Source organism: Xiphophorus maculatus, chromosome 3 (assembly GCF_002775205.1).
Source record: "Xiphophorus maculatus strain JP 163 A chromosome 3, X_maculatus-5.0-male, whole genome shotgun sequence".
In the NCBI taxonomy this organism is placed as follows: domain Eukaryota; kingdom Metazoa; phylum Chordata; class Actinopteri; order Cyprinodontiformes; family Poeciliidae; genus Xiphophorus; species Xiphophorus maculatus.
Window position 1 is genome coordinate 22,482,561 of NC_036445.1, and position 25,036 is coordinate 22,507,596.

The 25,036-nt window shown below is 36.6% G+C and overlaps 1 protein-coding gene across 2 annotated transcripts in view; it reads left to right on the plus strand.

The window, feature by feature from the left end:
* The first annotated feature begins 423 nt into the window (after positions 1-423).
* The window catches only part of LOC102225654 (adenylate cyclase type 2-like), a 33,355-nt gene continuing 8,742 nt past the window's right edge, over positions 424-25,036 (plus strand). For both annotated transcript variants that reach the window (XM_023331175.1, XM_014473290.2), the window contains exons 1-18: positions 424-993; positions 3,822-4,019; positions 10,233-10,394; positions 15,512-15,661; positions 16,410-16,558; positions 16,955-17,066; positions 17,456-17,583; positions 18,328-18,486; positions 18,643-18,775; positions 18,858-19,034; positions 19,149-19,192; positions 19,331-19,411; positions 20,253-20,322; positions 20,525-20,622; positions 20,703-20,787; positions 22,203-22,340; positions 23,133-23,252; positions 23,380-23,564. In XM_023331175.1, the coding sequence (XP_023186943.1) occupies positions 451-993; positions 3,822-4,019; positions 10,233-10,394; positions 15,512-15,661; positions 16,410-16,558; positions 16,955-17,066; positions 17,456-17,583; positions 18,328-18,486; positions 18,643-18,775; positions 18,858-19,034; positions 19,149-19,192; positions 19,331-19,411; positions 20,253-20,322; positions 20,525-20,622; positions 20,703-20,787; positions 22,203-22,340; positions 23,133-23,252; positions 23,380-23,564 (2,732 nt within the window). In that variant the 5' untranslated portion in view covers positions 424-450. The remainder of the gene's footprint in view (positions 994-3,821; positions 4,020-10,232; positions 10,395-15,511; positions 15,662-16,409; positions 16,559-16,954; positions 17,067-17,455; positions 17,584-18,327; positions 18,487-18,642; positions 18,776-18,857; positions 19,035-19,148; positions 19,193-19,330; positions 19,412-20,252; positions 20,323-20,524; positions 20,623-20,702; positions 20,788-22,202; positions 22,341-23,132; positions 23,253-23,379; positions 23,565-25,036) is intronic.

Below are 25,036 nucleotides of genomic sequence, written 5' to 3' on the forward strand. Positions count from 1 at the left end.
AGTCAAGCCTAAGTCAGAGGGGGATTGGTTTCACTGAAAAACACAGGATGAAACATTGTTTCACAGATTATTTTTTTGTCTCTCTAAACATTCTGTTCGGTTTCTAACTTTGAGAACAAACTGTCATTTGGGATTTAGCTCAAAGCTTAGATTTGCTTTTGTTGATTTTTTGTCCCCTCAGACACGAACAAAAATAATGCTACATGATGTGCTGTTCGGAAGTTTTATTGTTTGGATGCTTTGTTTTCTTTTATCATTTTCACTGGCTGACTTCTCTATAATAATACATCTTATTTTTCCCCTCCCTTCTCTCTTAGTCTTCTCTCCCTCCCCTCCCACTTTTCTCTTTCCCTCTCTCTCTTTCTCCCTCTCTCCCTATCTAAAGAGCTCTCTGGCTGCGCTTCACTTCATTTTCCACCCCAACATGTTGGAAAGGGGAGAAGGAGGAGGATGCTGCGCTTTACCCTCGGTGCATTCTTGCCACCTTTCCGGCCAGCACACACTGCCTCTGACTCAGACTCACCCTCATCTTTCACTTGTCTCCGACTAAAGGACTTGAGAGAGGAGGTGGAGAGAGAAACGAACAACAAACTGGAGCTCAGGAGTTCTCACTACAGGTTCCCAGACCGAGAAAACGGCATGAGACAAGAACGGAACAGAAACTACTCCTCCTCTGTGGTGGAAACTACTAACACCTCAGCAGTGACCACCTCCTCTTCTTCAGGTTTCCCTGCCTCTTTTTCAACTCTCTCGGCTCCGAGATCTATGTGGCAAGAGGCGATGAAGAGGAAACAGTATTTAATTGACCGTGCAGGGGTGTCTGGTGGAGTGGATAAAGGAGGAGGCAGTGGGGAGAGGAGGAACAGGTCCCCGGACTGGTTATATGAATCCTACTACTGTATGAGCCAGCAGCATCCTCTCATTGTGTTTTTACTTCTCATAGTGATGGGAGCCTGCCTGGCTCTGCTGACTGTGTTTTTTGCTTCAGGGCTGGTAAGCTGCTCGCTCACAAAACACACACATTGATATACACATGCACATATATTATGCAAGTGAAACACTTATAAATGAGCAACAATCTGGGACCACACACAGGTTTTGCAGCTTATGTGGCATTTTTCTTTTTAATTTGATGTTAAATGATATTGGATTCATCTTTGTCGTAGTTCTGCTGCCCTGACACTAAATTTCTCTTGGAAAAAGAGATTTTGATCTCATAAGACATTTTAGCAGGATCAACAAAGGATGTGATGGTACAAACAATAATAACAGGTCTTTAAATGTCCCGAAAAACACAAACGGTACAATTCAAAGTTGACTGGAATCAGACAGTCAACCTGGAACCTACAAATGTGCACATGCTGGTACAGTACCTGTGCCTATTCGCAATCAGACTCTCACAGCATGTTCTCTTCATCGCAGCACTAATGTGAAGTGAAAGGAGAGGATAAGGGGCTTAGTTATTGTATAAGCCTATGGTTGACTCAACTACAAAGTGATCCGTTTTGCTCTGTCCCCTTATTCCTCCCTCAGTCAAAAGCCTTTAAAATTCAGTGCAGTGGCAGCCAAGCTATCTGCATCATGTGTCAGATTACAGCAGAAAAATGATTATCATTTTTCTTTTGAATTGATTAAATTTTCTTTCCTGTGAACTTTTTTTGTTGTTGATTTCAGTACTTGCTTTTGAAAAACACCCTTTTTGATTGATTTTACTGTTAGGAAAGGATTTGTCTGAAACGTATTGTTAAACACCGAGGTAAACAAAGAGGCGACAGACACTTGTATTGTATAGTGCTAAATCCACTAAAGCACGACAATTTGATGGGAACTATTGAATATTCTGGCTAAACATGCAAAAATCAATCAATTTAACAGGAGTCTTTATTCATTATTATTATTATTATTATTATTATTATTATTATTATTATTATTATTAATCTACCTCTGAATTGTTTGATTTGAAAAAAAAAAAAAAAAATATATATATATATATATATATATATATATATATATATATATATATATATATATATATATATATATATATATACATATATATATTATTGATTACATCTCAAAATACCTGTACCTCTAACCCAATATGAGCTGAAAGATTGTATTCCACTTCTGGCAACATAAAATGTTGTTCAGATCAAGCCAGTCTTTTGCCATTTTTAACTTTATAACTCAATGGTACACAGTGACAAGAAATAACTTGCAAATTAAAACTGTTAGTCCGTTCTGAAAAGATTAAAATCACTGTTTAAATTGATTTGCTCACTGTTAATAGTTGAGTGGCTAAATAGGACTGCTTATTCTTTTGACCTGAGGCACAACCTTAATAGAGTCAATCATTTGTGCGTGTTTTTACATTAAAGCTGACGTTGTTTTTGATAACAGCTGTAGGTTTGTTATATGGTGAGAAACTGCTATTCTAGTGAACATGTTGATCTTCTCTTAAAAGCATGATTCTTGCAGAAACAAATAGAATTTATTAACTCAGGTTAAATTATGTGTTTCTGCATAACCATGCAAAAAGCATGGCTGCTCTGGTGTATCATTTTCCCCTTATCCTCTTTTATTTTTGAATCCCATGCCATCTCTCACCTCCTTATTTCTTTTTGTGGCATTCATTTTTATCCCTTCATCCCTCCATCGTTCTGTGTGGCTGACCTAAATCCTTTGCTGTTTAAAGGCTCGCTTTGGGCAAGACAAACTCTGTGTGGCTCTCTTTTAACCACAGCCGTCCTCTCATGTCCCAGCGTTTTGACTGTACACGAGAAAAAAAAATAGAATGGCTTGGAGAGGAGACTGGGTCAGAAAAATGTGAGCGGGAGGATTGTTGATTGTTGTTTTCAGGATAATGGTCAGACTGGGCATTTCTAATGTAAAAATGAACAATTGAATCTGTATCAGTGAGTCAAGTAAATTAAAATAGTCTTAAATGTCTTGATAACCTTCAGGAGAAAAAGTAAAAACTGACAAAACAAAAATTGAAGCTCTTCAAAATTTAAGTCAGACTTTGAAAATTGCATTTCTAAAATAAATGCCCACATATGTTGAAGTGATAAAGCCAAAAAGACTTGACACTCCAGTGCTTTGACCTTATCGTGACCCCTTTTCCATTCCCCATGACAGGAATGGTGAAGGACTGATGAAATATCGCAGAAACATTGCACAAGCATCCCATCTCACTGTGCCGTTCCTGCAGGTTTAACTGGATGGAATTCCTAAAATTTTTATCACATTTTACATATCCAAGTGTGTTGCAGGCAGGCTGTAGCAGTAAATTATGAATGTAGCCTGAACATGCAAGATATTACCCCAGCATGGCTTTCCCTCTTTTTATTTCACTGGATTGTTTCTTTCGAATGACTCTTTTTAAAAAAATCTTTTATACATTTAGCTAAGTATAGTTTTACCTTTTTTTAAAATACAGCTACATACATTACCTATGCTAAAATTGTGTGATGAGCAACTGTTTTAAGGAACAAAGCAAACAATATGTACCATTTGTCTTTGCATTATGTTAGAAATTTTCCTGAATCCTTATATGAATTTATTTTGAATGCCATATTTTATATTCCCATCCCCATTTTCTTTTCAGATTCCCAATAATATATGTCTACTTTTAGAAATGTGAACATTTTATTCCTGGCTATAACCTGCAGTACACTTGTTCCAAATGTACTTTTTCGTAGCGCTCGTTCACAAATGGATTTCTTCAGTTATTCAATAATTGTATATACTTCTTCTAAGTCTTATGTTCAAACATTTTATGATCCCGTTTCTGATTTTCATCTTCACACTTTCCTTTTCAGAGCATCGCAGACCATGTGGCCTTTGTAATCACCGTGCCCACAGCACTGGCTATATTCCTGACGGTGTTTGTGCTCGTCTGCATTGAGTCTGTCTTCAAGAAGCTTTTGCGAGTTTTTTCCTTGGTCATCTGGGCTTGCTTGGTTGCAATGGGCTACCTTTTCATGTTTTCTGGTGGAATCGTATGTCCATGGGATCAGGTAAGAAATGGTTGTTTATGAATTGTTTTGTTAACGTGACTATTAATAAAGAGTGGACCACTTGCAAAAGTGGTAGGTTGAAGAAGGAATTATTGCCCTAAAGAGAAGCTAAATTGTTGATATTTGTTGTGTTAGCAAAGCATTTTGTGATAAAACCAGAAATGGACAGACGTTCCTTAGGAAACCCATGACAAGGGCACAAGAGAAAATTAATTTTGGATCTTTATCTTTCTTTATTTGGCTACATCACCCAATGTTTTCATCGCCTTAGCAGTTGATTTAGCATCACAGACATATTCAGTATACTTGTAAGTGAATTCTTGGCTCATTGACAGGAGGCTGCTGAGGGAGTGGCGTTATCTTGGGGCAGGGTTGGGTTTATGTGAGCTAGCATTTGGGCTGTGTTTCATTTCAAATTAAATGTTTTCAATAGTTCATTTTAAGCATTATTCCCGGGGCTGGAGTCAGCCCCAAACCACAAACCATTCAACGTATCGCTGCTGCTGTAGAAATTGGAAGTCCAAGCTAAAATCATGTCCAGGTAAGGGGCAGAAGGGTCCTCATGATGTTTGACCATCCTGTCACAGCTTTGGCATCATATGGCATTCTGGTGGAGGGAGAGCTCAACCAGTAACTCTTCTGGCAAATTTAGATAAATGTTTGCATTGCAGGCTGTGTGTAGAGATTCCTACATTCTTCCAAAAGTTGATAATTTTCCTCCTGCTGTAGCTAAATACCTTTGCTCCTGCTGCTGCAGCAGCTGCACTCTCTGCTCTGGCACTGGGGCTTTCTTGTCCTCTGCTGTTGCTGGCCTGCTGAAGCTGGCATGCTTGAGTCTGTGGCAGATGTGCCTTGCCATCTGCCCATTGGTCTTTTGTCAACCGGCTGTATTCTATCTATCTATCGTTGGCCAATTAGGTAGCCATGTCTTGGTAATTCATGGGTGATTTACTCAGCGTATAGAAACACAAAGAACTTATAAACATATTTCAAATTAAAAGTACACAGATTAAAACAGTTAAATCCGAATGAACACATGTAATAAAATACACACTTCAACCCTTTGATAAGTTCATTTTTCAAGTGACTAGGGGATGTGGCACAATGGCCTCTTGGTATCATGAAATTCCACAAGGTCTGTTTAAATGGAAATTAAGTTTATTAGTGTGTATATGTGTTCAGTGTGCATCATTTATTTTGTAGAAGGAATTTTACACAAACATACAAAATCAACAGTGTGACACACGGATATGTCTATGTGTGCAGAGTAAATGCTCGTTTTTACCAAAGAAATGTTGCAGAGCCTCTTTATTTCCTCTTAATATAGTAATTTAGTTGCAATTTCCATGAGTTTTGTACAGTATAGACAGTGTATGTACTGTACCTAAGTGCAATGTGCACTATACTTTCCATTAAATTTGGAGGCTATTAGGAATTAAATATGGCAATATACCAGATTCATCAGACCCTCCAACCACACGCATTCAGAGCTCAATGAAGAAAACCACAGTACATTAGGTCTTCATCATGTGAAAGCTGTTCTCGTTTAGCAGTACTTAGCAAGACAGATGTCTGATGTGGACTCATTGATCACAAAGACTAAAGATGCTCTGATTCACACACCTCTCCATTCATTACTTTCTTGTGCTCACCTCAGATGTTAAGCCATTATGCTACTTCTGCTCTCCTCTGCAGCTTCTTTAAGTGTTAATTACCATTTTTCAATGGACAGAATGTTTTTGTAGGGACTGCAGTCTTTTTTTTTCTTTTTTACTCAGTTGTTGAAACTGGATAGGTTAAGGGAAATGACTCATTAGCCTTTTCATGCCACTCCATCTCTGTACGCAGTATTCATTATTGTAATTATCCACAGATGAGACCAGAAGACCTTATTCATGTATCGTTGAAAATAATGTGCGTCACATCTGTTCAGCCTGTAATGAAAAAGATTTAAATAATACATACATGCTCTTTGCCAATAGCTGAAGCTGGGCTTCAGGCCTCCCTTTAAGGTGTACTAGTCAGTATAATAAAACAAATCATTTGTCATGTATCTATGTAGAAGTGAAAGGACTGGGCCATCTTTAAGGTCTTATTTTAGGGCCCTTTCATCTCTGCACTTTTCCTTTTTTTATTTTGATTTCTATCTTTATTAAAAAACTCAAACAGATTTTCACCGCCACATCTGCTGAGCTGAGACTCCATTGAGGAGTGAAAAACTGTTTGAATTGGGGGACACATTGTATTTCTAACCCCTAAAGCTAACAGGTTGTGAAAAATATATTAGTTGACAAGTACTCACCCTGTGGTTTGACCAGGATACACAGGAAAGGAGATTATAAACTTAGCTATAAATTCAACACAGTAGTATTAGTTTTCAACATGGAATACAACAAAAAGTCACCATATGGATCTATCAAAATCAAAGGCTAAAAATCTCCCATTGCTTAACTGCTGCAAGTATAAATATATTTCAGCTGGCGATAAGTTATTTAACTGATTCGGTGGGTAGCTTCTCAATTTTTAGATAACCACATTGGAAGACTCATCCTGTCGTTTTCAAAAAGAGGGGTTATATTATTGACATGTATCAAGCAAATAAAACAAATAAGGAAATTACCAAAGGTTCCAGCATAAACTACTCAACTAATTGTTAAAAGATAGGACATACAAACTCAACAGCCCATTTCTTCTTTTGTAGAAGAAATGTGCTGTTGCTAATGTTTGTTGTTTACTGTCTATTTGATCTGCCTGTATGTCCTTCACTAATGCCAGGTGATTATTGTAATTATGCACAAAAATAAATGTTGTATAAATAAATAAATCATTTGCTTTCCTTAATCAAAGTTAAATGTTATACAACAAACTATTAGTGTGTGACTTTATTTTTAATGTAAGTCACATTAAAAACTGTGCAATAAAACAGACATGTTGTCCAGTTTAGTGCAAGGATTCTCATTGTAGTATTGCCCCCAAAAATAACCCCAATATGTTTTCACCTTAGGAAACATCCAGCACTTCTTAGATGTTCATACATATAAATAGAAGCATTGGTGGTTTAGCTCAGCTTAATGTCATGTAAAAACAACAGGATGTTAGCATGAGAATTGCTAATTGTAGATGTAGAATGGCTAATCTCTTTGCAGAACTTTCATGAAATGTATATGATTATTGCTATTTGAGAATGTATTTTAATATTAAATTAAACAGACTATTGATTACAATTACAGTTCTTAGCCCTTCAACAGACATACCTTTGTAAAGTGAAGTTTAACTGCAGCAATGCATTAACCAAAAGAAACTTTTTACTCATAGCAAAGCACATTGAAGAACAACAGATACTACAGGAGTGGATAACCAGATATGTCCCTAGTGGTGTTCTGCTCATGCGTCCCCTCCAAACGTTACTTTGTGTAGGCCATTTTCCATCTTCGAACCTGAAATCAATTGGTTACTTCTTCTCGCTCTACAAAGCTCTTCTATCCCCTAATGGTTAGGAGAAGAGCTTATCTGTGTGGTCCAGCCTCTACCCTTCTCTGAGACATGTCTAGATCCTGCCTCATCACTTCCTTTTTCTCCTCTGTCTCTCTTTGATACATGTGCCAGATACACACATACACACACTTGGTATACAGCCAGTCTCATTAAGATTTAGCAGACAGAGGTTTTGGTCTTGGAAAGTCCCTGTCAGATTTGAGCAGCAAAGAAGTGGGTAGGCAGCAGAAGGAGACAAACCAGTGATGGGAAAGACAGCCGAGGAGGTAAGGGGGCTTGGGGACGAATCAAACAAGAGCAACTGAGACGGCGTGTAAATATGAGATTTAATGTAAAAGATGGAGACTAATTTTGTTTCTATGCCTAATTTATTTTGGAGATTACCATGCAAAGACTGATGGCGGAAATTACAAACCAGCCAATCTGGCAGATTGTTTTTCATCCACTCCATTTATTCCCACATCTTCAGGGTAAATCAGTAGATCTGTCTTTTTACCCCAGCTATGTGAGAGTGGTTGAAGATGAAATGCGCATCTGTCTACTTTGGTATTAAATAGCAGGCAGGGAGTCAGCACCTGATCTCACAGGCTTCCACACTTACAGGTTAGATTTATAATCTCACTTGTAAACTAATCACAGACTAAAAGCCTGATGTAAGACACTCTGTCTCCATAATTAGTTTTATTGACTGTCTTCAGTGTCATTAGGAAGGAAATAATTCACGGGGTAAGCTCAACGTTGACTGTACTATGATAGACCACAAGATTTCTTATTCACATAATTATCCCAGGAGAAGGTCACTATGTGCTTTGAGTCTTCTAACCACCCTGCAGTCAGTCAGCCATTATGTCTGTGTAACTGAATATTTTGCCTCATAACCTCTCAATTATTCTTGGTGCACTTTTCATGATGGAGTTAGCAGCATTGGTTTTAACATTATTTCAGCAAAAGGCTTTTTGGACTCAAAACAAATTATGTTCCTGAGTGAGGCGATAGTTTGCAACAATTAGCAGCTCCCTTCTCTTGTGAGGTTTAAATTATTACACCTTTACTTGACTAAATATCTGTTTAATGAACTTCATGTGGAAATAAGAGCTAAGCGAATTGGTTGTGTCAAAATTTGTGCACCAACATTTGTTATGTAGTGTGGATGGAATTTTTCTTTTTTTTACTCTCCTCATAGAAAACCATAGAAATTGGACATTTTATCCTTAATATAAACTTAACATTCAACATTTGAAACATTAAATTGTTCATATAATACTCTCTATTCCAAAAATACACAACAATCTTAAGTGGTGGTTTAAAAACAATGTTTTTCTTATGGAGAATGTAATTGCACCCCATCTCATCCACCAATTTACAACATATTCAAATGAACCTTTTTTTCTAATGCATCTGTAAAAACAGTTAATGGTAAAATATGAGCTAATGTCTTCTGCTGCCTCCAGTATTTGCGCAATAATTGTAGTTTTGAATAATATTGTTTGCAAAGCTTAATCAGTTTTAGAATACCATGTGAAGGATAACAATACTGCAAATTTTGTAGAGCATAACTGAGAAACAAAGCTGCCATATTGTTTATTTTCCAGGCTCCGTAAACTTGAATTGTGTTTTTATTTGCGTATTTTACACATATACCTACTGACCAGTATGAAAATGTGTTTTCCTAACTATTTGCGTTGTGTTAAAGTGACCTTATTTTTTCTTTAGTTACCTTTATATGTTTCAGTCAGTTCCTCCAAGTGCAATACTACTGCATTACATGAGTATTGCATTACTTGCCTGTATAAACATCGTCTATGTTTGACCAGAGTCATCGTGCATTTACTGTTAGTCATCTGGCTAACATGAAAGCAGTTCACATTTGTTGGGGTGATCTTAAAATTGCTCTCCCTATTTTTGTAATTGTGTGATTGATTATTGTGCAGAAAGATGTGCTAGTAAAACAGTTTTGTGCAGTTATTTAACAAAAAGAAAGTTGACTTTCAAAGAGGGAAATCCATTACGGCTCCTCTCATTATAGTACTAGTTTTGTCTGTCCACCTTAGAAGTTGCCAGTATCACCTATTAAAATAAATAAATAAATAAAAAAAACAACAATGTATAATACTTTGGATAATCAACAGCAGCAGGCTATGACTGCATGCACTTTCTGAGAATACATTACGCCCTTCAAAGCTGTAAGCATACTTCAATATGTATTTTGGTCAATTATGCAATCATCCTCATTTCCAGTTTTTGCTGTTTCAAATTTAAGAGACCATATTTACCTTTATTTTTATATTTAAGAGACCTTTAGGTGCTTTCTCAGCCTCTCTCCTCAGTGCTCTTATTCTTTGCTGAACTCTCTGCATGTCACTGAGTCCCACTTTGCATTGCTGCTTCCCCACTGGCCTGGCAAATAAGCCATGAAAGGTTAAGAGACAAGCTGTAGCCTGTGAGAACACTGGTTTCTTTCTTGTCATGCAGCACAACAACTTTAACCCTGCAGTAGAAAGTGTTACATTACAGGTGCAGAATGCCTCTTTTCAATATATTTATATATTCATATTCCTGAATTATTATTGTACTACTTTTTTTTTTAGTAATGCCTACTTTTTAGGATGTTGTCCACATTTTCTATTTTCTACTTTAACAGTCTCTCATTTTCCCCTTTTCTATTTTATTTCCACTGCTTTGAGGTGATATAAGCAAGTCTTTTTTTTTTCTCTGTAGGTATCCTTCTTCCTGTTCATTGTGTTTGTGGTTTACACCATGCTACCGTTCTCCATGCGGGAAGCCATCATCGCCAGCGTCCTGACCTCTGCCTCTCACACCATTGTGCTGAGCGTCTGCTTGTCCACAACAGCTGATCACATGGAGGCAGTAGTTTGGCAGGTGAGCTGCTCACCACCAGGTATTGATTAACAGAACATAGAAGTTTCCATTTAAGGAGCTGATATAACTTATTTATTAGTAGAAGTAGCAACCAAATGTATATATTTTTGGATTAATGTATGAAACAGCTGAATTTGAACAAACATGACAACACGGGTTGAAATAAATAATCATTTCCTGCCAGTGTAAACGCCTCCCCCTGCAACTATGCAGCTTAACGTGGCGATTAGGATAATAATTTAGCAAAATGTAATAATATTTTGGCACGATGCTAAAAACTGTTCTTGGTCTACTTTGTAAATTGCTAAAGATCTGTACTTGATATACAATCTGAGAAAATAAAGTGGTATTCTGCATACCTGGTCAAATATGTTGAGGTATAAAATGGTGGGATATTTATTTTGTACTTTGTATACCACTGGATATTTTCTGCAGAAATACAGGAACCTTTACACCTCTAACTGGGCATAATACAAACCATAACCTGACTCATTACAATTGTGCATAGATTAAAATATGTGAGTTTTTGTCTCTTGATCCAGGTCACAAAATTTATATTTCTATTTTACAATTTGTAACTCTAGCTTATATTTTAACAAGGGTATGTGACCTTTAAGCTAAATTTAGCATGGCAAGTAACAGAAAAAAAATCTACTTTTTTAGCTCAATTTAAAGGTCGTCTTCTTCCACACAGTATGACTTCTTGTGTGTTCGATATTCAGGAAGCTTATAGGTGTGCTGGAGGTTAGTGGAAAATGATCAGACATGGAAAGGATTTGTCAGGGCAGCGCGTACCACATTTCAAGTCATTTAAGCTTACCATGCAGAACAAAGACGTTATAATTTTCTGTGAATTACAACATTTCTATGAAACACAGAAACTGCAAGAAGTAGGTGTGCGGATAAATCAAGGATTTGAGTGAAATAAATAGTGTAAATTTTGTTTTTGTTGTTGATTGTATTGGTGTTGTTTTAGTAACGAATGTATTTATATGTTCATAAACTGGTTACCCATAAATATCAATGAACATCGTATGCTAAATAATCCAAACTGCACGTTTGTAAAGCCAATGTTTTGTCATTTATCTTGAGGTTTAGAATTTATATAATTTCTTTAGCTATTTGGCAACGGGTCCTAAAACAAGCAAAATATTTTTCTATACTTCATTTAATATTTAACTTAATTGTTTGGTAGTTGTATTCTACCTTCAGTTAAGTACAAATTTTAAAGTCTGTGCTGTCATGATTTTGTTCAAACTTGGTAAAATGTCTTCCTGCATTCTTTTTATTATTCAATAAGTTAAAAAAACTGTCTATATTTCCTAATGACAAACTAATCATATTGCCAAAAACAAAAAAGAATGTCAACTTTAGCATGAAGCCCTGAAGTAGAGACAGCAAAGTTATTTTGTTTTCTAGAAAGTTTAATTGTGGACAAATCCAGATTGTTTTTTATTGTACTTTTTTTTTTTTGCTGCTGCTTTGTGGATAGTTTGGAGGTGCTGATAATTTAACTGTCTGATGTGTTGAGTTGTTTTTTTTTGTGAGTCTCTGGGATAAAACAATAAAATACATTTTATAAAATTTAAAAATTGATACACTAGAAGGTTTTAATTGAATGTCCACACTTTAAATGTTGTATTAGTCTGCAAATACATTTCCAAAGACCTATTAGGTAAAAAAAACAAAACAAAAAAACAATCATGCTGACATTTCCTCTTTGTCAGGTTCATTAAACTTTACACTCACTTTTCTAATTGGAGACTTGATGAACCAGGGGATTTAATACAGAGGTGAATGCCTCTTAGTTAAGTCCTTGTGCCTGAAACTTAAATGTACAAACTAATTCATTTATAATGTAAAGCACTGCTTATTAATTTAGTATGTCTTTAATTGCGTTCATGTGATACCCTTTTAAAAATATAGATTTGATCTAAAATATGATCATAAAGAAAATAATCACTTCAGTAGTCATTCTATGATTGTGCTGCTTGTGGCTAGATGTCTTCATACATTCTGCACATGAGCTCTAAATGCAATGTTTTCTACAAATTGAGTGTTGTTTATTCACAACAGACAACTTAAGAGAGAATCAATTTTGAGTAAAATGTTTTACATTTGTTTACCAGAAGTCTGGTTAACATTTAGTTGTAGAGCTGAAGGTCTCTCGGGTCTTTGTGGATTTTATTTTATCCGGCTGCTTATGGACATGACTTTCAGGTAATTATCTAATACATGTTTTTAGATATAATGCATGTTTTTAGATATAATGCATGTTTTTAGATAGACTACACAGTTATGCTTGTTTTCTGCTCTTGTTCACTTTCCTCATTTTAAGGGTTTACTGTATGATATGCTCTTACATGCCAGACATGGCGATTATTTGTAATTGATGACAAAACAGGAAAAGCTTATAGAACAACTTTGGAAAACCTTATGAAAGACTAGAGTTTTGATCATCTTGACTGCTGAATTGAATTATGACCCAGACTAATTTAAAACATCACCATTCAGTTTTGTTCTTTAGAAGAGATGGCTGAGACAAATATAGACACAGAGTGTGGTGTATATGATAACATAACAAAATCAGGATTTTACTCAAACTTATTAAAACAAAGTGGTGTAAAATACTTCCTAATATTTCTAGTATGGTTGCTGCTGAAGTTCATTAAATTTTTCTTTTAGCGTCATAACCTCTGTTGTTGGACAAAAAATGTTTCATTTGCATATTGTGTTAATCACTGAGTGGCAAAACTATCAATAATTCATTACAACGTTTACTGTTTAAACTGTATCTGACAGACACTTTAGTGGTAAAGGCTATTAAATATTTTATGTTTTACTTGCAATGATTTCCATATAAAAATATTGCTTTAATGAGTGTCAGGTCTTTAAAGTGAATGCAGAACACAGTGATCTGTGAGCGACGTAATGCACTAACTCCCTCATGTGCTTTGCATGAATGTGTTAAGTAATTTTATTTCAAATCTGAGAATTTTAAAATCTTTCTGTGCGTTTTGTTGTATGTTAATCCCATTTCAGAGTGGTGTGTGCAAAGTTCTGATTGTAGAAGCCTGGGTTGCATGCCCAGCTGGAGCTGGTTCTCCTCTCATATGCTGTGCTTCAGAAGCAAGTTGCCTAAAATATGGAAGCATAATTTGATGAAATATGTTTGAAGTTTGTTATAATAGTAAACTATAGAGTGAGAGGGGGAAAATTCTGGAACAAACATTGTTGAAGTATGGATATAAATGTTGTTTATCCGCAGACTTGTCTTTTTTCAGAGCATTTCAAAAGGACTGTAATTATTTGTAGTATCTGTTAACAAGCAGTACATACTATACATATTTAAATGTCATCCATATTTGCATATTGGAAAATGTATGACTTTCTTTACAGTTCGTTCAAATATTGCTATACAGAGACAGAAAGGTACAACATAATTTAAGCCAGAGATGTTCTGGACCTACAGATTTTTCCTAAGGCTAACCTTTTAATGCGGTTATTGTACTGCTGAAAGATTAACTCTATCTAGCAGTGGATGGATGGATTGATTGATCCCTAAATGTTGAGGTTTTAGGGAATAAATTAATTAAGTACAGTAAGAATCCTGTCTGTGTATTATGGGCAGCTGCTTTTCGTGATCCAGCCCGATTCTCTACTGACCAGGAGCCATTAAGGTTGAAAAACTATTACACTGATCCCTTTTTCCTAATGTCAACCAACAGAAGATATGAGGATATGATAGTCTGCCACTGCTAATAGCCCATTTTTCCCCACAGTAAATTTAAGTACTCTTCCATTTACTATATAACCCAGGATGTACAATGTTAAATGGCCAATCTTGTCAAAATTGAGATTTCACCAGCTTCCTACGGCACTTTACCAGTGCTAACAATGATACATCTATTGCACAACTTGCATTACAATGACATAAAACATAATAGTATGACTAAACCTCCATCATTATTCATAATAATATACTAAAATTTTATATTTAAACTCTTTCCAAGATGCACATCTTCTGCTGTGATCTTGTGGCAACTGAACATGTTTCAATTATTGGTGTTACATACTGTAATTAATTTTTTTCTGATTAAAGATCAAGTAATCTGATTTCACATGTTTTGGATTTTATTTCTTAAATTGTTCATTCTTTATTCCACATATTGAGACACCTCACATTCTGCCAGCAGGCCTTCAAAGAGAGGCATCCTAATCACTTTCTCTAACGACAGTAACTATCTTCAGGAATTGAGAAGTTGCACTTCGTCCCTCTAAAGCAGAGTCTCGCTTCTGTAAAATAAAATGCCAACATTTGCTGTTTTTATTTGTTCGTTTTCTTTTTTGTTTTTGTTCATGATTAACAGCTTGTCAGTGACCATTGGGTAATTTATCATGTGACCAAAGGACATTAATGTGATTGACATTAATGTGACCACATTCTCTTCAGCCTTGTTGTTTTGCTTTTATTTGTTTGATTCTAATACAAGGTATAATAAAATATCAAATCCTTCCATCCAAATTCTCTTCTGGAAGAGATTAATACAGGTGTTTTTAAGTTGGTTTTATGAGAGCATTATTTAATGTCAACCGAGATGAAAATATGATTTATTTGCAATCTATTGTGTGCAATGTAGCCATGCAATTGTGCTACTTCGTGTAACTGGAGTACAAGAAATAGTACACCTATTTGATAATGAGGTGTAGTTTTCTTTTTCCTTTTTTATTTATTTTTTCTTGTTTTTCCCCAGCAGAGAACTCTAACTCTGAAGCTGTCAGACTGTGGATTGTTAATCTCCACATCTAGGTTTTGTTGGTTTTGCCTGATCTCCAGCACTGCCTCCAGCTTATTTGTGTCCAGCAATTATAATTCTGGACATGCCCAGGCCCAATTTCCTTTCTTCATCCCCTCGCCCTAGAAGAGCATCTGAGTTATTTGACTCTGTTTTTAGTCTTAACTTTGTGGTCATGGTAAGCCTTGTCTGTCCTTAACAAATCCAAAACTTTCAGTTTTCCAAAGTTGTGTAACGTAAGACTTTTGAGACTTTTTGAATTGAGCATAGTTTTGTGAAATTGATATTTAGCTTTGTCTTTCTGCCTGTATGTCTCCACAGATTTTAGCCAATGTTATTATTTTTGTTTGTGGGAACATGGCTGGGGCGTACCACAAGCATCTGATGGAGTTGGCACTGAAGCAGACCTACCAAGACACCTGCAACTGCATCAAGTCCCCTATTAAGCTGGAGTTTGAAAAGAGACAACAGGTAATTAATACTCCTTGATTAGCAAAGAATCAGCATGTCAAAGTTCTGCAGAGGCCTGTTGTTAACCCACCATTTAGCTGTGCTGAACCAGGAAAAGTACTAAAATATGCGGGACACCAGCCCTCGAGGACTGACTTTGGGCACGACTGCCATAGCTGAAGCGTTTTGCAGTGGCCCTGGAGTGCTGGCCGCAGCTTTGTTTATGACAGATGGTAGTATTTGTGTAGAGGCAGTTTTTTTTTTTTTTTTTTGTCTTTTAAGCGCTTGCTGCACTCATAATATATTCCGTTTGCAGGAGGCTTTTAACCAAAGTGCATTGCAGTATCGTAAGTGCATACATTTTGTCTGAAAATTCCAGGCGGCACTGTGTGAATTCCTCATAACCCCGAAACTCTGTGCAACGTTTGCCAGCAGGCACTACTCGTACAACCACCAGAGCCTTATGAATAGTGCAGAGGAAAGATTAGTATCAGTCAGGGTTGTATTAGCTTTTAGACCCATTGATGTGTTTTAGCTTTGCTTTAAAAACCTTCTATGTCCAGAAGAGTCTTTGAAAGGAGCTAGTGAAAAGCTGGGGTTTTCTGAAGTTCTTGTTAGTTAAGTCAAAACAGAGGGCAGTAAAGACATTTGTAATGCTGAAGTAGGTGTTTGGCACACCAATCGTAATAGCATGTTTTCATTGGGTTTTGTTTTGACTTTATAATAATACTCGTGCGCTCTGTGTATTTCTTTGTGTTACTCTCTTCAGGAACGTCTTCTTTTGTCTCTACTGCCAGCTCACATTGCTCGTGTAATGAAAGCTGAGATCATTCAGCGGCTGAAGGGACCAAACTTTGGCCAGATTGAGAACACAAACAACTTTCACAACCTCTACGTCCAGAGGCACACTAACGTCAGGCATGTAGATGTTCTTACTATTTGTATGGCGCTGTCAGAAAAAGTGTTTTTTTTTGTTTGTTTTGTTTTGACAGTATTTTTCAAATGATCAAGCAAGTTTTATCATACAAAGATAATGTGACTAAATACAGGTTTTTCTTTCAATAAATGAAATATTTAACAGCTGTGTTTTTTTGTATTTACTTAGATTATTTTTGCCTATTATTGGCATTAGCTTGATCAGAAACATGTAATTGTCTCAATAAGGAAAAAAACAGAAGAAATCTGTAGAAGACTAAATAGTTGTTGTGACAGTGTTTGGCCAAATGGGGATCTGAATTAGCTTATGGGAAAAACAATGTTGCCTCCTGGGAAATAGAAATTAATTAAAATGAATTATTTCTTTTTCCGTTTTAGCATCCTTTATGCAGATATTGTTGGATTCACACGCCTGGCCAGTGACTGCTCACCAGGAGAACTGGTGCACATGCTGAATGAGCTGTTTGGCAAATTTGATCAAATTGCAAAGGTAAAAAGCCCTTCTTAAATCCTGGTCAATATTTTTATTCGTCTTAACCGTCGCTGATTTGGCAACTTTGCTGCAGGCTAAATAAAAACGCTCATATTCAAACCAACAAGTTATATGTCAATTAACCTCTCACATATCCAAATGTCCTGTAATATACCATTACCCTTGATATTATTTAATATAAAGTTACACATGGTGATTCAATTTGCTATGGTTAACATGATTAAATCTTATTTTCACCTATCTTGTACTTAACGGTGAAGAAAATGTGATAAGTTCGGAAATGTCTTTAAAAGGTGATTTGGTGAAATTACATTTAAAAGGCCACTTGGAAGGTCTTTCAGTCAGACCCGCTTTTAAGTAGCTTCTCTGTGTGTTTCTACATGCAGGAAAATGAATGTATGCGAATCAAAATTCTTGGCGACTGTTACTACTGTGTCTCTGGCCTCCCGGAGTCTTTGCCAAACCACGCTAAAAACTGTGTGAAAATGGGCCTGGACATGTGTGAAGCTATCAAGTAAGTGGCAGATATATAACAGTAATATTTACCACCTTGTTTATTCTCTCTCTTTTACTGTTTGTCTATCTTTGTATCTTTCAAAGTGTTCGTTTTTGAGGTTTCAGCAAGGTTATAGTGCTACTACCCTTAGCATAAGGGGTTATTGGTATGTTTTGCCTTTTCCTGTTCATCTTTCTCATAGATGGCACTATTTTGGCTGTACCTTGTCTGCGAGGTCCTGACCTTTTCAGCTAACGATGGTTGTAAAGGCTCGTATCAAGACATACTTGCCACATGGCCGGAGTTTTAAACGCCCGGCAGTAGCAGTTTTGTTTCTCAGCGATGGGAACTTGTGCGGCAACTGATATGTAAATGGTTGTTTGTAATAACTGTATTATAAAGGAGTATTTTTTTTTTAAATTCTGTTTTTGTTTTAGTTCATGTTGCTACACACTCAGTAACAAAAGTAACTGTAAGACTTTAACTTTTATAGACACAATAAGTTATATTGATAAGTTCTGTCAATTTTAGCAAACTTTTAACAAAATATAAACTTCATTGCATTTTAGTCAGTATGTATAAGTTAGCTTTTTATTACTTATATGTAGATTTCTCCGTTTGTGTGCACATGTGCGTGGGGAGTTGTGTTTTCCACATTTTAAAGTTAAAGAAATAAGTTTATGAGGAAAATATTTTTGAACAGCGAAACTGGGCATAGATTCTGATTTATCTAATTAAATACAAATTTCTGATGCATTACAGAAAAGTACGAGATGCTACAGGTGTCGACATCAACATGCGTGTGGGCGTACATTCGGGAAATGTCCTGTGTGGTGTTATTGGACTACAAAAATGGCAGTATGATGTTTGGTCACATGACGTTACACTGGCCAATCATATGGAGGCAGGAGGTGTACCAGGGTGAGTAAAAGATGAAACCTTGCAGTGGTAAAGGTTTCATAAACTGATAGCTTTACAGTTTGATTGTTCTAATAGGTCAAATTCTCTCTGTTGCAATAGTCCTATTATTATTGTTAAATATTACCATCAACAAATTACTCATCAATTCATTGCTAGGCGCGTTCACATCACATCAGTGACGCTGGAACACCTAAATGGTGCTTATAAGGTTGAGGATGGAGATGGACAAGAGAGAGACCCTTACCTAAAGGAACATGGTGTCATCACTTATCTTGTTATCAACCCAAAGGTACAGGACTTCCACTGAATGAATGTAATACGAGGCAGTCAAGAAAGTGCTTTAAAATCCCATTACTTCCATGTATGTCCAGGTGGAGCGCTGGAGCCCGCAGCATTATTATCGGCCCAGACACACACTGGATGGAGCTAAAATGAGAGCCTCAGTCAGGATGACCCGGTACCTGGAGTCGTGGGGAGCAGCCAAGCCCTTTGCTAACCTGCACCACAGAGACAGCATGACAAATGAGAATGGCAAGATTAGCACCTCTGTGTGTATTTATTTTTATTATTATTATTATTATTATTATAAACTAATTCTATTGTGATGGGTGGTACATTTGCTGATGCCAACCTATCCTGTCCCTCTCTTGCTTTGTTTTAAGGACGTGCCGAAGGGGCAGTATCATTTCCAGAGGAGATCGGAAAGGTATAAGCTACCCTTTTATCAGATAAATATTTATGCCAAGTTGCCCGTTGACTACATTTCCATTTAAGGCCTCGTTGCCACAGACTGTGTTGGCTTAAAATATATTTTCTTCCTGGAACTTTCTGTTTCCCTGTACAGGACAAAATCTCAGAAGAAACGGTTTGAAGAGGAATTCAATGAACGGATGATCAGGACGTTTGATGGAATAAATTCGCAAAAGTAAGAGTTTTTGAAAACCCTACTTTCATTGAACACTTTATAATCGTAAAACGTTCTTTTCAGAGTTATATCCAGGGTTTCTACACCTTCTAGAAAAATATGGACTTTGCTTTTATCATATGATAGGTCTTCATAAGTATGCTTTTTAGTCATGTGGACTGTTTTTAAGTGACATCCTCTACTTTAGATTTCCCATATCTGAGCTTTAGTTTGACACTTGGCCAGTTGAGGTGCCATGTCATCCGCTCTTGCTGATATTCTCTGTTTTCCCTAAAGTTCACAGTCAATGCAGTCATCTACCAGGAAACTTTGAGAATGTAATGCTTCCTTCTCCAGACAGCCTTTATAGAGATACTGATTTTATTTTTCAGCAGGACTTAGCGGCTGCCCTGCGTCACCAGGTGGCTCAGTGGCAGAGCAGGTGTACAGAGACCGCTGCAGTGCCAAAGAAAAGACTTGGCACCTGACTGCTCTGTCAAAGTGGTGTTGCTGTGCTTGATTTGCCTCTGATTCTGAAATGAGTGACAAAAAACATGGAACTTTTTACTAAAATACTAAAATTGTATTAGATGTACTTGTACAGATAATGGATTCTGCATACTTTCAAGACAAATGCTATGTTTTCAAATGTCCAGAATATGATCAGGAAAAAAATGTCAACTAAAATTTTAATATGAAAGAAATGAAAATTTGAAACAGAAAGTGTGAACGAACTCGGAATATAGCACATACAGTAATTCTTTTAAGGATCAGTTATATGAAATTTTACTTTTAGGCTCTTTTCTGTTCTGTCCAGTTATTTTTTATGCCTAACTGCATTTTGTGTGGCTTTTTTTCTTAGACAGTGGCTCAAGTCTGAGGACATTCAAAGAATATCACTGTTTTTTCACAACAGATCCTTGGAGAAAGAGGTAAACAGGGATCAGCCCCTGCCTGGGTGAAATCAATTACATAATGCATCAAAAATAGTCCCTTTTTGTTACATTTGACTGGATTTAGCCTAAAATGTCACTGCAAAAATGATATCTGAGTACACAGTTGAAAAGCTGGTCAAAAAGATAAACAATTGTTGACACAATAAGTTTTTAATTTTGTTTTCTGTTGCCTTTTTAGTACAGAGCAACAACCTTGCCTGCCTTTAAATACTACGTCACCTGCGCTTGTTTGATCTTCTTCTGCATTTTTGTCGTGCAGATCTTGGTTCTGCCAAAGTGAGTGACCTTTAATTTGTTATATAGCGTTTATTAGTCTATGTCATTACAGAGCTAATTTCTGTATTTTTCTTTTTCAGAACGGCTGTTTTAGGAATATCATTTGGAATGGCCTTCCTCATCCTCTTCTTGATCATCTTCATATGTTTCATTGGACACCTATTGGTGAGTGATGTCACTTTTCTGTGTTCAGTTAGAACAAACATGTAGGCTTTGACATGCCTACAAAGCGCTGAAGAGGAAAAAACGCTGCTTGTTAGAAGAAGAATTATATCCTCGAATGGCATTGATCTTTAATAACAATTGAAATAGTCAATAAAACTGTGTTACTCCCTGGTTTATGTTAGTGCCAGTAAGTGACTATTCTTTAATGGTTTCCAGTCATCATTCTTTATTATCCAGTTCAGTTGCCTGCCGTCTCATTCTTTGAGGTGTAAATGGTTTTTGGACATCAGTAGCAGGACTAACAATCTTGTTTCACTATTTCTTTTGGAAATTAAACACAGGACTATCTGAGCCTGTAGCCAACCATTGTTGTCTTTACTTAGTTGAGCTGGAGAAACCAGTTCAGCCCATCGAGGCTCCAGCTTGTGATTTACAGGACATAAGGGATCTTGTGCTGACGGCCTTTTACCAGATACCACAGCAAACATTTGATCTAATGGGTTAACGCCTCAACACTTTAGGGCTATTTTGGCAGCAAAATAGGGACCAACACATTATTGGGAACATGGTTTTAATGTTATGGCTCTTTGGTGTGTAGTTGATGCATTTTGTGTAATTTAGCACTGAAATCAAAAAGCCATCTACCTGGTCTACATTTTAAGTTATTACCAGTCTGCTACGTGTGATGTACATCCTTGAACTACTCAAACTTATGAAAAAAAGGTTTCTCACTGTTCCACAATAAATCACACTAAGCTGCAGTTCACAGTGTTGTTAAAAAAGTAAATCAATTGATTGTAAAAGATAGAAACACATGGTTTCATTCCATGGGTAAAAAGCTTAGCAATAAACATTATATAGAGACAATAAAACCCTTATGGCTGTTCAGCGAAAGCTATAAAGTGGCTGTAGCAGTAAGAAGTGTTGAAATTTCTCCCCAAAAAGCATTCACACATACAAACAAAAAAAAAAAGAGAGGAGGGAATTCTGTTGATATTCAAATAGCTATTTGCTGATTTTGAATTTTGTTTCATAGTGGAATCGCGTATGCGAATTTTGTGCCAGTTTTCACTTCTCTTGAAAAAGGATGCAGGGTAGAATGACTTGAAAAGCCCTCTGAAGCTATGGGTCTCTTAAAATGCTTGGATTGGTGCTGCTGAAGCATTTACGTCAGATTCAGTGAAAAGAATTGTATTATATTTCACACTTAAACCAGTAAATAATAGTGTGTTGTTTTTCTCATCCACATGTATAGCTTGCACTATTTACCGTAACTTTTAAAACTACAAGTTGTGTTTGATCTGTGCTTTAAGTGTTTTGATCCCTGTGATGCATGTGGGGTCTTCTGTTCTTGGCTGTGAAGTCCTGCAGCGTGCCAACCCTTGATCCCGTCTTGTATTTGTGTGTGCCTACAGCACTGCAATAAAAGTGCATCTACTTCTTGGATGTGGCTGCTGAGGTCATCAGTTATTATTGCCAACAAGCCTTGGCCTCGCATCACTCTCACCATGACAACCACTGCTCTAATACTCATAATGGCAGTCATCAACATGGTAAGCTTTTATGTGCAGGTACTGTTCTAACAAAGAAGTTACACCTTGTAGATTTCACACCCTATGAAGCATCAGTCTTAAACACATCGCTCTTTTTTTGTTTGATTCAAATAATATTAGAGCGGAATGGAATTACTGTTTTATGCGTGATTTAAATAAACAGATTTTGTTGTTATAGCTTTTAAAAAAATAATTACATTTCCCTTTAAAAATTTATATTCATGAGTACTATATTTTCACTCCCCCTATCCACATTGGCCTTATTTCCCAACACTGATAAGAAGACAATATATAGCATGTTTATTGTTCATTGCTCATTAATTTATAGGTGTGTCTGATTGTGTTTTATTTTTATGGAGACTAGAGACAAATACATAAAAGGCTGAGATGAAGGGGAAGCAGTAGCCTGAGGCGTGAGGCAGGGCTGGCTGTGTGATAAAGACCCTGGGTTAGACCTTCACACAAATCGATTCCAGAGATTATAATCGTGTTTTGCGTCTGACACGGGTCAGACGCTCAGGGCGGATGAACCAAATTATCTACCCTTTGCTCAGTGGGACAGCGATCCTTGTTTTATCCTGCAGGTTCCCATTGATGAACATCATTGAATGGTTGTCACAATTGGCCTCTAACAAGATTGTATTTTCGTCCTGCGAGTCTTAATTCTGGCTTGTTCTGCTTATACACATACTGACGAGAAAAGCACACAGATGAACTGTTTTATTGTCTGTTATTTTTTAAAAACTTTTGCAAGGAAGCAATAATATGTTTTAATGTTTGATTTTCATCTAGTTCTTTTTGGAAGACGACATATCACCTCCAGTTTTGCTTTACAACTCCTCTAATGAAACTCTGCTTTACCCTACTGGGCAGCTCATACACTTCTCGGGCAAAAACAATTATTACCTCCCTGTAAGTGTGTACAAATCAATTTTTATGAGAATAATTGTCATTGTTTCCCTATTTCTTGCTTTCATTATTTTCATTATGCTGGAATTAATCTCCATCTCTGTCCATCAAAACCCTCTGTGCTGTTCAGTATTTAATTTACAGTTGCATCCTGGGCCTGATCTCTTGCTCGGTGTTTCTGAGGATAAACTATGTGCTGAAGATGATTATAATGTTGACCGCAGTGGTGATCTACAACATTATTATTCTACAAACACATGCCTCTCTGCTGGATGAATATAGCAGATTCCTGTACAAGACTGAAAGCCTTGACAGGTAGGTGGAAGGAATGTATGTGAGGGAATCATTAGCAGGCAAAGCAACAAACTTCTGTCTGTTGCACACCTCATTACATAAGCCTCATTATGGAAAGAAAACGGCTCTAGTACAAGGTTCATTATGTTCTGCTAATAGCAATAAAAACCACATAAAAATTAGAGGTAAATATCAGGCGAAACCACATTAAAAGCAAACCAAACATTTCACCAAATTATTGATCCGGAGAGTCTTGATCTAAGTGTTTTGTACTGTGAGTTGGAGACTGGTGGGTTTAAACACATCTACAAAATGTAAAGCTCTGGAAGAAGCTTTCTGAGTCTCGGTGAAAATTTCAATTTATGTACGCCAGCTGGATATCAAGCACACGTTGGCATCTCTCTGCAGTGATTAAATGGGAATTAAGATCAAGTGACATACTGCAGGCATTCATTATAGGTGAATGTATCACACTCCCATTTTACTCATTTCATGCGTTTTAAAGTGTCAGAGTGCATCAGGAAATTGGTTGCTTCTAAAGGCTAGCTGAACAGTGAACTACTTATGAATGAAACTAGTTATGACAAAGTATATTGTTTCCTATACTTTGGATGAACGGTGTAAAAGTTGGTGTATTGTCATGGTACATTACCTTAACCATAATTCCACCATTTAATTTATTTCTACAAATGAAAGTTAATTACTCCGTCTAAAGTGTAGGAGGTTTCCCCAAGTTGTGAAACTACCTGAATTATTCAAAGAGCTGCTTCAATTATTCAGCATGTTAATGTCAGCAAATCTTCATCAGTGCTGACAGAGTGTCTGCATAGTGTAGCTTGAGATGCGGTTGTGTTATTATTGAATTAATGCAGCAGGATTTGAGTGGCACTTATTTATGTTCTGTTGGAATATATGTGCAGAATGTACAGGATGTCTCTCTTTTTTTATATACATGTGGCAGCCTGGCTTAACAGGTGATGCCGCTGCATATGGTATGGCTTCAGATTTACAGAAGGGTGGTGCTGCAGCTTCATTTACCCAATAGATCATTTACCCAGTAGGTAGATAATTTCCTGATTCCATCAAAATACAAAGAAAATGCCCAGTGGAGTACCTGGGAGTGCTAATGAATAAAGATGGATGTGAAGTTCTCATATTGAGGTGGCTGACATTATTTTCATGAGATATGGCAATATTTGTCGTTTTGTCCCTTAGGAAATCCCGCTGAAGAATTAAAAAAAAATAAAATTAATTAATCTTGCATGTATATATTGATCAGTTGACTTACCTTATTAATGTGGCGCAAACTTGAACAGATTCTCCCGTTTTGGAAAATATGACTTGAGAGATGCCATGATTCATAAAAAGCCAGGGAGTTGATGAAGACCTAACTCAACCAAATTTGAATAACTCCCATTTCTGTAGATGTTGAATGTATCTTCTTTGCCATCCTCTCAATAGCCTTCATGTTTAATGTTCCTTTAGTTTTTCAG